The sequence below is a fragment of the Mastacembelus armatus genome, chromosome 9, assembly GCF_900324485.2.
Source record: "Mastacembelus armatus chromosome 9, fMasArm1.2, whole genome shotgun sequence".
Taxonomy (NCBI): domain Eukaryota; kingdom Metazoa; phylum Chordata; class Actinopteri; order Synbranchiformes; family Mastacembelidae; genus Mastacembelus; species Mastacembelus armatus.
Window position 1 is genome coordinate 13,494,676 of NC_046641.1, and position 12,693 is coordinate 13,507,368.

The 12,693-nt window shown below is 40.9% G+C and overlaps 3 protein-coding genes across 10 annotated transcripts in view; 2 read left to right on the top strand and 1 right to left on the bottom strand.

Moving 5' to 3' along the window:
* Nucleotides 1-386: 386 nt before the first annotated feature.
* Nucleotides 387-5,526, top strand: mthfd2 (methylenetetrahydrofolate dehydrogenase (NADP+ dependent) 2, methenyltetrahydrofolate cyclohydrolase). Its single transcript, XM_026322354.1, has 8 exons — nucleotides 387-749; nucleotides 3,255-3,439; nucleotides 3,556-3,678; nucleotides 3,960-4,112; nucleotides 4,203-4,310; nucleotides 4,395-4,487; nucleotides 4,590-4,715; nucleotides 4,808-5,526. The coding sequence occupies exons 1-8, from the start codon at nucleotides 670-672 to the stop codon at nucleotides 4,954-4,956; spliced, it is 1,017 nt and encodes a 338-aa protein (XP_026178139.1). The 5' UTR covers nucleotides 387-669; the 3' UTR covers nucleotides 4,957-5,526.
* A 1,355-nt stretch (nucleotides 5,527-6,881) lies between these two features.
* On the top strand, nucleotides 6,882-8,859 carry arl6ip4 (ADP-ribosylation factor-like 6 interacting protein 4). The gene is made up of 5 exons (XM_026322242.2): nucleotides 6,882-7,172; nucleotides 7,250-7,558; nucleotides 7,869-7,986; nucleotides 8,130-8,199; nucleotides 8,275-8,859. Exons 1-5 carry the CDS (start codon nucleotides 7,010-7,012, stop codon nucleotides 8,329-8,331), a joined length of 717 nt encoding a protein of 238 aa, XP_026178027.1. The 5' UTR covers nucleotides 6,882-7,009; the 3' UTR covers nucleotides 8,332-8,859.
* A 139-nt stretch (nucleotides 8,860-8,998) lies between these two features.
* The window catches only part of LOC113139195 (membrane-associated phosphatidylinositol transfer protein 2), a 41,653-nt gene continuing 37,958 nt past the window's right edge, over nucleotides 8,999-12,693 (bottom strand). For all 8 annotated transcript variants that reach the window (XM_026322235.1, XM_026322237.1, XM_026322234.2 and 5 more), the window contains one exon: nucleotides 8,999-12,632. In XM_026322235.1, coding sequence (XP_026178020.1) covers nucleotides 12,249-12,632 — 384 coding nt within the window. In that variant the 3' untranslated portion in view covers nucleotides 8,999-12,248. The remainder of the gene's footprint in view (nucleotides 12,633-12,693) is intronic.

Here is a 12,693-nt window from a genome sequence, read left to right on the forward strand (position 1 = left end):
GTGGGTGGGTGTTTGAAGCATCCTGGAGAAACCACCACAGTTCTTCAGTGGATTTAGGTGGTTTCATGGCTCCCTTTTTGTAGGACTATTTGATCTTCTCATGTCTGAAGGTAGTTATTAAACTCTGACTCTGGGTTGTTGTCATGCTGCAGAACCAGTTTTGGACCTAATAGATCCCTTTCCTGGTCTTGCACAACAGATAAAAAAACACCTGAAGTGCCTCAAACACTTGGACAGTCCTGTAGGTCTGTGGGCTTGTAGGGATTCATTGGATTGCCAAAGTGGGCAATTCTATTTCAGGCCTCAGACCTCCAGTGGCCCCATAAAGCCCCACTTTCACTGTGAGCTCATTTTCATTTGGCCCCACTACACCATGTAAATGTTACTGTGAAAACCTATAATTACCTGTAATATTCAGATGTTATAAATATGTGTGTAACTTTATCGTGGGGACAGTTCGTTTCCGTGGAAAGTCACTTCCACACTGTTTTATCTGTGCAGCAGAGGCGTGGCAGCAGATAACAATGACGCACGGACCATGTGTGAGACGGGGAGGGTTTTTATTTCTCTCTGCTCCTCTTCCTCCTTCACAGACATCGCTCTGTCTGCCCGGGTGCTGCTGTGTTTCGTAACGGACCGTGGTGTCTCGTCTCCTCTCAGCCGGTCACAATGGCATCTGTCAGGACTCTCAGGAAACTGTGCCAACACTCCCAGCACCAAGTCTGTAAACTGCACACGTCCGCCTCGAGGTGAGTCCGAAAACCAGCTCTGAAATCTGATTTCATCTGGGGATCATGTAACACCACTTCTCCTAGATGGTCGGCGCTTTCAGCCCAAAAAATGAGAAGATTAGATGATGTCTATTTGAAATATTTCACAATTTAATCATTTTCTCTCGGATAGACTATACACGCATAAGGTCGTGCGTTTTAAAGGGGGGGTTTGTTTGATTTTATTGTACTGAAACGGACACATTGCGGTGCGCCCCTAGCGTCATGCCGGTAACATTGCAGCGGTCGGTGGCTGATGAAATCGATTGGAGTCCTTGCACCCTGCGCCTTGGAGAGTAAGGAGACCAAGGTGCTAGTCTGCGCACAACGACTGGCGCCGCAGCCACTGTTTGCTGGGTGACATGGGATGATTTTAAATAGAAAAAGAACAATCTCGGTGAGATATAACAGCACACAGATGTCAATCGTGCAGCAGGTATTTATTGGAAACGTCCTTTGCGTTACATCTAATGAACTAATATTGAACTGACCCAAACCCAGACCTGGCCCCTGCACATGATCTGTCAGGGGCCAGATCATTTAAACCATTTCATATTATGCATAAAGTTGACACTTTATTCCAACAATGATCTGTTTCACCTGAAACTTGTTTTTGTCATGCACACACAAAAAGCTTCTTCGGTTAAGATCTTTTTAAAATGACCTGAAGAAAACAGGCTATTTGCTAATAAGTGATAACCAGTAAGGAGACTGAAGCCTTCAACTAGTGTCATAAGCACCTTCACAGTCAGTAATTGTGCTGGGAGAAAAGTCATTGTTTTTACCTCTATCTCAGGAGATCAGGAAAACATAACTAAACCATAGTCGAGGTAAATTACACCAGGGCCATCTCTGTGTAACTTGATATTCCTGTGATCACAGCTGCTAATATAATGAACAAGTTTAGGGTTCACTGGGTCATGAACAACCTCACTGGATGTGGTTGCAAGAGGAAAACTGACCCCAGACTGAAGGACAGCTCAACTGGTGTAAATAGAACCGATGAAAACCTCTGAACGTGCAAGATGACCTACATAATCAAAATATAACAGTGTCCGGTCACAGCATAAGTTGCTTTCTGAATGAAAATGGACTCCATGGAGGAAGACCAGGGAAGACCAAAGAGACAACAAATAGATTGAAATTTGGAAAAGAAAACCATCCCCACTGTGAAAGATGGAGAAGGCTGAGTTTCATTATGGGGCTGCTTTGCTGTGTCTGGCACAGGGCGCCTTGAATCTGTGCAGGACACCATGAATTCAGAAGATTATCAGGACAGTCTGCAGAGAAACACACTGTCCAGTGTCAGACAGCTCTGCCTCAGTAGCAGGTCACAGCTCCTCAAACAGGATAATGATCCAAAACATACGTCTAAAAGCACCATGAACGAAAGAGAAGAAAACACTGGAGTGTTGGCCTGCCATGACTTCTGATCTTAATCCAGTTGAAAATCTAAGGGAAGAGCTGAAACTCACAGCTGGGAGGAGGCACCCATCAAACCTGAGAGAACTGGAGCAGTTTGCTGAAGAAGAGTGGACCAAACTACCACTACTGGTCTCATTAAGAGCCACGAGAAGCACATTGCACATTACAGCTGTTAACAGAGCAATAACATAAAGAACACTCTACTGCCCTGTAATCCCGACACATTTTCTCTGGATCCTGGTACACTGGCCCCATGGTCTCACCCCATTTTGCCCTAATATGTGATACTTTTTCCTGCCAGGTTTAATTAGTTTTGGCAGAATAACTGTGATGGTTACATCACTGCTGATGGCTCATTACTCTCCAGTTATTAGCTCCTGCTTATCTGTGTTTGTTGTTATATAACAGATGGCCATCTTGGTGCTTTAGTTCGGACAAAACAGCACGACAGGTCAGGTACATACTCCTTCAGTGCAAAATACTGCACATAGGTTACAACTATCAGGAGCTTCAGACTCTAGTTGGTGATCAGATGCCCATGAAAAGCAGTTCTGACAATTTACACCAACTATGTAGTGTTACAGTATCTAAAATACTATTACAGTACATAAAATACTGTAACACTACAGTACTAGTGCTAATAGAAGTGATGGCTCAGTCAGATGGAGATGTGCTGTGTCTAATTTTAGAGACTAGAATTGGCGCTTGCAAAGAGTGGATGGTTTAGCTTGATTACATGTATCTGGTGGTTCAACAGCAGTCCTGAGGTTCTGTAGATAAGAGGGTGCAGATTAGGACTGTAAAGGTTAGTCCAAAAAAGCCAAAAAGAGCTTAGTTCTTTGTTTTGTGTAACTAATTTCCTTATTTATGAGTAGTGATCGTATTCATTAAAACATATTTAAATAAAACTTTGACATTTGAGACATGTTTTTTTTATCCTTCTTGACTTTTTGTCGACTAAACAAACAATTTCATAATAACATAAACGAAAAATCACTAGTTCAAGTTATAGACAGAGGATGGTTAATTCACCGCAGTGTTTTCCATACCATCTCCCAGGCAGGAGGCAGTGGTCATCTCAGGAAAGAAACTAGCACGGCAGATTCGGGACGAGGCCCGGGTCGACGTGGAGAAATGGGTTTTAGCTGGAAACAGGAGACCCCACCTGAGTGTAGTTCTGGTCGGAGACAACCCAGCAAGTCACTCCTACGTCCTAAATAAGACACGTGCTGCAGCTGATGTCGGTAAGGAAACACGTGCATGGTCATCATACATGTAAACACACATTTTATTCTCCAGTAAAATCACAAAAGGCTTGTTTGTGTCTTAAAGTTGTTTTCACACTTTCACCCTCCCACAGGAATCTCCAGTGAGACGATTCTCAAGCATTCAGACATCAGTGAGGAGGAGTTATTGGACCTGATCTACAAACTCAGCACAGACCACCGTGTGGATGGCCTGCTGGTCCAGCTGCCTCTGCCAGGTACACAGACCCTGGAAACATGAAACAGAAAGACGGACAAAGAGTCAAGAGAATCAAAGATTTGTAGATGTTGACGAAATGAAAATCACTGATATTACAAGTGCAAGTATTGGCCAGCAGGTGTTAGCAGCACATGTGCTGGAACAGAAAGTTGCCAATCTTTGTGCCTTTTTTTTTAAAATCGTGAAGGGCATAACGCCTGTAAATGCTTAAAAAAGTTGAAGTCATCTGTGTGTGAGAGCTAGTTGTCCTGACTGTAACCTGTCTGTGTTTTCTGACAGAACACATTGACGAGCGTACAATCTGTAACGCAGTTTCTCCTACCAAGGACGTGGACGGCTTCCATGTGGTTAATGTGGGTCGCATGTGCCTGGATCAGTCCACCATGCTTCCTGCCACTCCCTGGGGAGTCTGGGAAATCATTAAACGCACAGGTAAACAAGAGTGACCCTTTGTTTCCCCTTACGGATGAAATGCTGCTGAAAAGGAAATCTCATTTTACTTACCAAATACTTTTCTTTTAGGGATTCCGACTTTTGGGAAGAATGTCGTGGTTGCAGGACGCTCCAAGAATGTGGGCATGCCCATTGCCATGTTACTGCACACAGACGGCCGTCACGAGAGGCCTGGAGGTAGGTTATTGTGTGTGTGTGAGTATGCAATATGTTTGAAGAGACAGAGTTCAATACACAAACTAAACCTCAGTTCTGTTGCAGGTGATGCCACTGTCACCATTTCTCACCGTTATACTCCAAAGGAGCAGCTTCGCCAACACACTAAAATCGCTGATATCATCGTGGCTGCTGCAGGTTTGTCTTAACGTTTGTCTACCTGTATCTGACAAGCTCATGTTTCTTGACTAGAATACATTATTTCCTCTATCTGACTGTGTTGTGTTATTGAACTATCAGGGATTCCAAACCTCATTACCGCAGACATGATCAAAGAGGGTGCAGCGGTGATTGATGTTGGAATAAACAGAGTCCAGGACCCAGTCACAGGAAAGAACAGACTGGTTGGAGATGTGGATTTTGAAGGTAAGGCCTATTTCTGCAAGGACGTACTTGTGTGTCTCAGGTGTCTGTAAGGTCACACTTTCTTTTCTTTCTTTTTTTCTGTCCATTTATAGGTGTGAGACAGAAAGCGGGCTTCATCACCCCAGTACCTGGTGGTGTTGGACCCATGACTGTTGCGATGCTCATGAAGAACACTATCAAAGCAGCTAAGAACGTTCTGCTGTATCCTCCAGAGAGGATCCGCATGGCAGCCGCATCCTAATGGGCTGGAGAAAACTGTGCCACAGTGACACATTCCACCCCATTCTGTACTAGCACCCCCCTCCCCGTTTTTTTATTTTATTTGGAGCAACACGACAAGCTCCCCTTGCAGACGGACTGGAAAGATGATAGCTTTAAGGCTCTCATCCCGATGACATCGTTAACCTTTCCTTTTCCCTGAAGTACAGCCCTGTTCCGACTGTTACATTCACTCGTGCAGCTGCATGTTTTATGTAACAGTATTTATCATTTGCAAAGCATTTCTGTAAGATTTTGGAGTTTAAAAAAAATCTTGAGATTGTTTATTTATTGCTACAGTGTCATAATATTTAAACATGAATGGAGACTGGTTGCAATATTTAATGCAAAGCTCATGAGCAGGAAAAGAAGATTGATTGAGACCTGTTATGTTTTTATTATTATTATTTTTTGTAGTTAGTTTAGCCTTATGTACCAAGAGTGATAAGGGCTAAAATTATCAGGAAAATGTATGTTTATCAATATACAAGCTTTAAAGATTCACAATTGCCTTTGTAAAACCTTTAAAATAAATGTTAAATATGTTCTTGCATTGACGCTTTCTGTGCACACAGATTGTCTCCTCTTACATTTAAGAACAGTGCCCATGATTTTGTATGCTTGCTGTTTACAGTATCAGATTCGTATTAATACATCAATTCCAAATATAACTCACTGTCACGCTAACATTATGAATAATTGCCCCTGAGCACTGGTATTAAATAACCACCTGTCTTCATTTTCTGATGCAGTTTCAGTTCTCTGAGCTGCTGGTCTCAGATTTAAATTTTCTCTCTCTCACTTTTTCACTTCCTTAATACCTGTTGTCACATTTTACTCTATGCCAATAATCCAATGTTTTCAAATCACATCATGGACATAAACACACTGTTTAGACACAAAAAAAAAAGATTCTCAGTAAATATATATTTCAACTCACTGACCCACTTGTATGTAGCATGAAGGCAGCAATACTCAGTGATCAGTAAAGCCAGTTGTCTGAAACATTTAGGACCATTTTGGGGACAGACCAAACCACCTACATGTTGCACTTATTCTACGTGATGGTAAATTGCTGACCTCACCATTTACATTATATATTTCTTAACTCTCTTTCAAATGATGCAGAGCATATCATAGGTCTGGGATGACCTGCTGGGTCGAAGAGTGATTGGGTTCTTTGCAATAATGAGCACCTTTACTACTCATACCTACCTTTACAATAGTACTATCTGTTTCTGTTGTTGCTCCAAGTGGTTAACAAAAAATAAAGATATGATGCAGCATTATAAATTAATAAATGAACCCAAAGTATTGACCATTAGCACCATATTTACCAGCTGCAACATCAGAGTGATGTATTATAATCTAATAATATAATTTAAAAAGTTGACATTTTTAGTTAAATTAATTGTGGTATTTTTAGTATATTGTAATGATGATACTGTAGTTTTATAGTAACATTTACTTTAATATAAGATCTGAGGAGAAGTGAGCACCTGTGGCAGATCCGTTTTAACATCAAATAGCTGGACAGGAGCCACATCCAGTCTGTAATGTATTTATGACTAGTCACAACTGTAATTAAAGACAGTGACATTTGGACTAATAAGAACTAAGAAGCTTATTGACTTGAATGGGAGAACTAATTATATATGTGTCCACAGCTGAATTTGGACTCTCCACAATATGAATTCCAGATATCAACAATTACATTTTGAATAGTCAGAACTGAATAGTGACTAGTATTACTTTTGGATATCTGAGAAATATTTAAGATGTCTTTTAAATGGGCCTAGATATGTTAGATATATGAAATGCTTTTATTCGAGTGAAACCTATTTAATATTAAAGCGGCTCGAGATAAGCGCCTTCAGTCTGACGAAGGAACTAGGAACCTTTATCATGTATTTCCCGCCGCCGACGGAAGGAAATCGAAGACGAGCACTCTTCCGATAAAAACAATCTCTTACAGCCACGTCCTAAAATATTCGGTCTACTTTTTCTGTCGTGAGTTTAGTTTGGGGCTGGTGGTGATGGATCGCAGCAGATCACCTGACAGAGCTGGCCGAGAGAAAAAACAGGAGAAGAAGAAGAAACGGAGCCGGTCCTCGTCCTCTTCATCATCGTCGTCGTCTTCCTCATCGAGCAGCAGGAGTCGAAGCACGTCGTCGAAGAAAGTTTCACAAAAGAGACAAGGTTGGGACTGGCTCTTAGCAAACTTTGTTAGGAACTAACTTTGTTAGGAACTAACAGTTAATCTCTTCCTCCCTCAGATGTGACGACCAGAAGAAAGAGGCGCAGAGGGAGCTCATCCTCCTCTTCTTCTTCATCTTCATCCTCATCCTCGTCCAGTGACGAAAAGTCTAAGAAGAAGAAAAGTAAAACCAAGAAGAAGAAGCTGAAGAAGAAAATGGCGAAGCTGAAGAAAGAAAAGAAAAAGGAGAAGAAGAAGAAGAAAAAAGAGGAGAAGAAGAAGAAGAAGAAGAAAGCCGAGGCACTGCTGGCTCCTGGTCCAGCAGAAAAACCTCCGTCCTTCCTAGAGGTGTGGCAGAGTGATGAGGGGGCGGTGGAGCTCGGACCTGGTGGGACATGACGATGCTTTAATAAGAGCAGCCAGCTCACTGACACGTCGTTGTAAATGCATCATGATTTAGGTCTTTGCAGCGTTACACATTGTAATACACCACCTGGTTGTCTAAATGGTCCTGGAGGATCAGAGTGAATTAGATCTCGAGGTCGCAGATGTCGGCCTCATACTGTAGAAGCATATATGAGATACTGTGGTGAACATGGTATAGCTGAATCTGTCTAATATGGACTTGGGCTCAGTCCGCTGGGCTGCCAAAGCAAACAGCTCAGAATTAGTACATTCATTGTTGTTTTCTTCCGCAGTGATGACAGATGAGCAGAAAGCCCGACTCTCCACCAAGAGGCCCCTCACCAAAGAGGAGTACGAGGCCAGGCAGAGTGTGATACGCAGGGTGGTGGACCCCGAAACAGGACGGACCAGGTATCACGCGGCTCATGCCACTTACTAATTGTATTTATGTTTACATTTATGTACTATACATGTGTTTTGTTTCTATAAGTTCTTAATAAAGTTTAGTTTACGACCCATAATCTGTGGAAACTTGGAAACTTTCCCTCTGACAGATTGGTGAGAGGAGAGGGAGAGATCATAGAGGAGATAGTCAGTCGGGAAAAACACAAAGACATCAACAAGGTAAAAGAGAAACTTTCAAATCTAATTTTGCGAAATGAACACATTTGTTAATTTGTATCTAACTTGCTCTTCCAGCAAGCCACCAAGGGAGATGGGAATGCCTTCCAGAGAAAACTGGGAATCAACAGGTAGAAGATGCAGGAGTTCAGCTTCACTGAACTGAAACTATCTTCGTCGTTTGATCGTTGCTCAGATTGCTGAAACCGACTAAAGATAGGAATTAAAGTTCACTCAGAGTGTTTTAACATAGCACATCTTTCATATCGAAGGTTTACCTGTGTTTGAACTGGGTCGTAATGAATTTACAAAGTAAAAGTCTTTTTGTTTTTCCTATTGTTTTGGTTATTTAAATTAATGCTGATCACAAAGGAGATAGAGAAAGAAGATGAATTACGGTGAATTTTAATGTGCTGAGTGAACCACAGAGCAAAAGGAGCAGCAGCTCAACACAGTGAAGATTTACAAATGCTTTGAACATCCGACGTATGTTGATACCGATCTATGCTTATTGATTCTGGATCAATCCTAAATGAACTCCTCACTCAGGATGTCTCATATTTAGAAGTACAAACAGTGTGAGCATTAAGCGATTACTTCATTTGAAACCAGGTAAATCATATTGCATTGCCTAAATGTGAAACATTAAAAAGCTGATTTAAATGTTGACTTTAATTTTGATTCTCCAAATAAATTGCATTTTTTGTGAACTGATCCTGTTTATGTAAACTGCACTGAATCCTTATGTGTCTAAATACACAATGCTCATAATTAAGATGAACTATTCATGACACTGGTGCTGTTTTGAGTGAAAAAAGGCCAAAATTATTTAGTAGTTCTTTACATTTACTTTATACACTGTACATAGAAACACAAGGAAATGGATAAAATGAAGTTATCCAAAACCTACAAGATACACACCCTGTACAATGAAAATACTTCCCAAGCTTAATTTACCAATGTGTCTTGTCTATATATACAGCCTATGAATGCTAATTGTTGAAACGGTTGTGATCTTGAGACCGTGATGGATTGTCTAATGTTGCTGAAATATGTCAAATAGGTTTTTTCCTTCATACATTTGATTTAACATGAAACCAAAGCAAACAAACAAAAGCCTTTTAACAAAATATGGCCTTTTCCTATTTTCACAAAGTAATTTGTACACAAACACTCTGTCCTTTTCCATGAAGTAAATTAGGGTTTGTGCAGTTTTCATTCTAGGCCTTACAACACAATGGTCAGTGCAAGGCAGACAAGGGAAAAGTAAGGCCTCTGGTAATTATGCATCAGTAGCAGAATCAAAGTGTCGGCCCAGAGGTGTCCAACCTTCACAGATTTTTGCACCATTTTGTTGTTACATTCTCTGGATTTTAATACCCTGGAAATTCAGATGTCTTAGGATAGGACTATGGGTTCAGTAGTTGCCAACTTTAGATGAGTACTGCTGAAAAACTTTTCCAGCATTGGCTGTTATTTTTTTTTTCTAATTACTATAAAGGTGCAAAGAGCCTGCTCTCTAAAGAGGTTTCTGTATACTGTAGCTTCAAGCCGAATCATGAAAAGTTCACAATGCAGAGAATCAGTAGTACACTATGAATTACACTTTCCTTCTCCAGCAAAACAAGAAACACTTCTGATTATAAGTACTCTTGCACTAGGCTATACACTCCGTTGTCTAATACTTATTCTACCCTCACTGATGTGATGTGTAGCGGTAACACAACATATTTCAACAGCACCACAAACGGCAGCCTGCAAAATAACACATCTCTAAACAGTTTAAACAAAAATCGAACATTATAACGATCATAAAGGAAGGTTTTATTGCAGGGCTGCTGTATCAGACTGTAGCATTTTTACCTATGTCTATCTAATAAATTGAGTGTTGATTTTTAGGTCACTTCTACAGTCAGTGTTACATGGGTTCATCTAGACACCCTGGTGCTGGGAGTCACAGCCACAGAACAAAGACTGAGCATGTGTGTAAATCAACTGTAATAATCCAAACCATTATCACTTAGTTTTGAGAAACCTCATTTGTACCTGTGCGTTTGTGTAGTGCCGACACGCGTCAACATGCCCTCAACAATCTGATGTCTGTAGAATATGTGCCTGTTCAACTGATTGTCAATGCACTGTGAAATGTCCTCAACACAGTCGGGTAGATCTTGTGGTGCGTTTGAGTAATATTGCACGTTTCCCTTTACATTTGAACCCATATTGGTCCATTGCAGTCAGTTCTGCACATGCCTATTAAGAGGGACAAATAAAATTCATTTGAACGACTAAATCACAATTTTTAACCAGAAATAAATGGCTAACAGCATAAAATAAATCTTAGCTCTGTTTTCCTACTTCTGACAGAATACTGTACAGAATTTTCACTTTGCAGATTCTTCGTCCTCTAAAGGCGCTGCAACACCAAGAAAACAACCTTAACTTTAGGAGAATTATCTATGAGCACATTCAACGCTTCATTTACAGCTTTGGGATAACCAGAGAGAAGCCATATCCCAAATTTCCAAAATAGATAATAACAAACATACAATATATGTCACAACATAGCTGTTCTGTTGATACAATTCTGGTAATTTGCAAGATAAAATAATAGAAATAGCCTGTGCCAGGCAAAGACCTTTTTGAGTTTTGGCTACTGCAACTGAAGTTTGAAGGAAAAAAAAAAAAAACACAACATAGCTAAAGTAATCTTAAAACACATTTTGTTCACAAAATCAATACATTTTAAAATATCTATAATCTAAAGTAACAATAATTATCATCAGTCAGTAAAGTGTATCCTGAATGAGGTGGTGTTTACCCCCAGAGTAAAGAAGACACTAGAAACAGGCCTTCAGTGACCAGATACCAGATCTGCATGTTATGTAACAATTATGTACAAGCCTTGTTAAGGCATTCAACTACATACTTACACAATCTATGCCATTTTTACACAGAAGACTCCTTCAATCCCTCTCTGTTCATGTACAGCATATCATTCTATACTTTTTTACTTTGGCACATTAACCATACAGTAGTGGGAGTTTTCCCTATAGCTGAGTCATACATTTCTCACTCAGGAAGGTACAGCAGCACAGTATGGCGTGATGTGGTGAAATGTTATAAAAATTTTTTTTTAAAAAAAGCAGGAATAATTAGAGCTGCAACCATAGTTAAAGGGTAATTTCACTGTTTCATATGTGATTTGGATGGTTCTTTGGTCTGAGGGACCAAACACAGCTGGACTGTATGGTTCCATGAAACATCATTTAGTCATTGCTGTTATGCTATGTATGTGATACTGTGGCTCGTGATCAAATTGTTTCAGTAAAACATTGTTCTGCATTGTTGATAAATCGCAATGAGCATTCCTTGAAAGATCCTAACTTAGATGAATTTTGGCTAAATGACTGTGCAGACCCATCCAAAGAAAGAAACACATTCAGCCCAGTTTGGCCTGATTCTCAGCTCTGCTCCCAGACCCGAACATATCTGATTATCACATAAAAAGGAGAAGGTTTTAAAACTGTTCTTCACAAAGTTTTATGTCTATAGTAATTGTTGTGCTTGCAGCAGTCAGGTGCAATGCAGTGTCTGCATGTGGACTTGATAACACGCTGTCTCTAACCACATGGAGTGCTTTTATGTGTAACAAGCCTCAATCTAAAAGTCTGTTATAGGAGGAAAACTGACCTTGTTTTCAGGACTGAGAAATATTTACGAAACAGTAGAAACAGTCTGGATCCCTACATTAATAGCTAAGTCTGTTTGTGTGCATGTTCCTGCTTCAGGAAGATGCTTTATGAAATGCCTGTTGAGTTCTGTGTATGTTTTATAATAAATACAGCTAAAGCCTCTGTCTATAAACAGTAACTGGCATTCATTTTATAAAGAGTGTTTTATAGCACCTATTGTTTTCCATGTGGTATTTACCCAACTAGCACAAGCCAACTCTTTCTCACTCTGTGTTTTTCTTTATGCCACGCGTCTCTTCCTCAACACAGGATCTGTAAGTCACTCACTGAAGATACTCTCACATTGTCTTTCTAATCTCATTTTGGGCTTAAGATTGCTGTTTCGTGCTTGGTGCTGCTGCTGCGGCCCCAGCAGCTCGCTGTGATGCTCATGCTGCGCTGTGCTGCTCCCTGGCTATGGCTGTGAGTGCGATCCATCCTCTCCCTTTCCAGCCGCTCGCTATCTGATTGGCTCTGTGTGCGCTCTGGTCTGTTGTGTATGTTGCCTGTTGGGGAGCTGGGGGCCGGCTGGGAGGAGATGGTGCGGAGCAGGTGGTTCCTCTTCCTGAGGAACTCGCTGTTTGCGCCCAAGCCGAAGCTGCCTTTACGTAGCACCATGCGTGCGCTGCTGGACTTGGCTGGCCGAGACCGGTGGTTGTACTCCAACTGGGACAGATGAGCTGCATATCCCTCTGTGATGAACTGTTGAGAGGAGCAGAGACACAATGTCAACTAAAAGGAAACACAGCATTTTATATCCTAA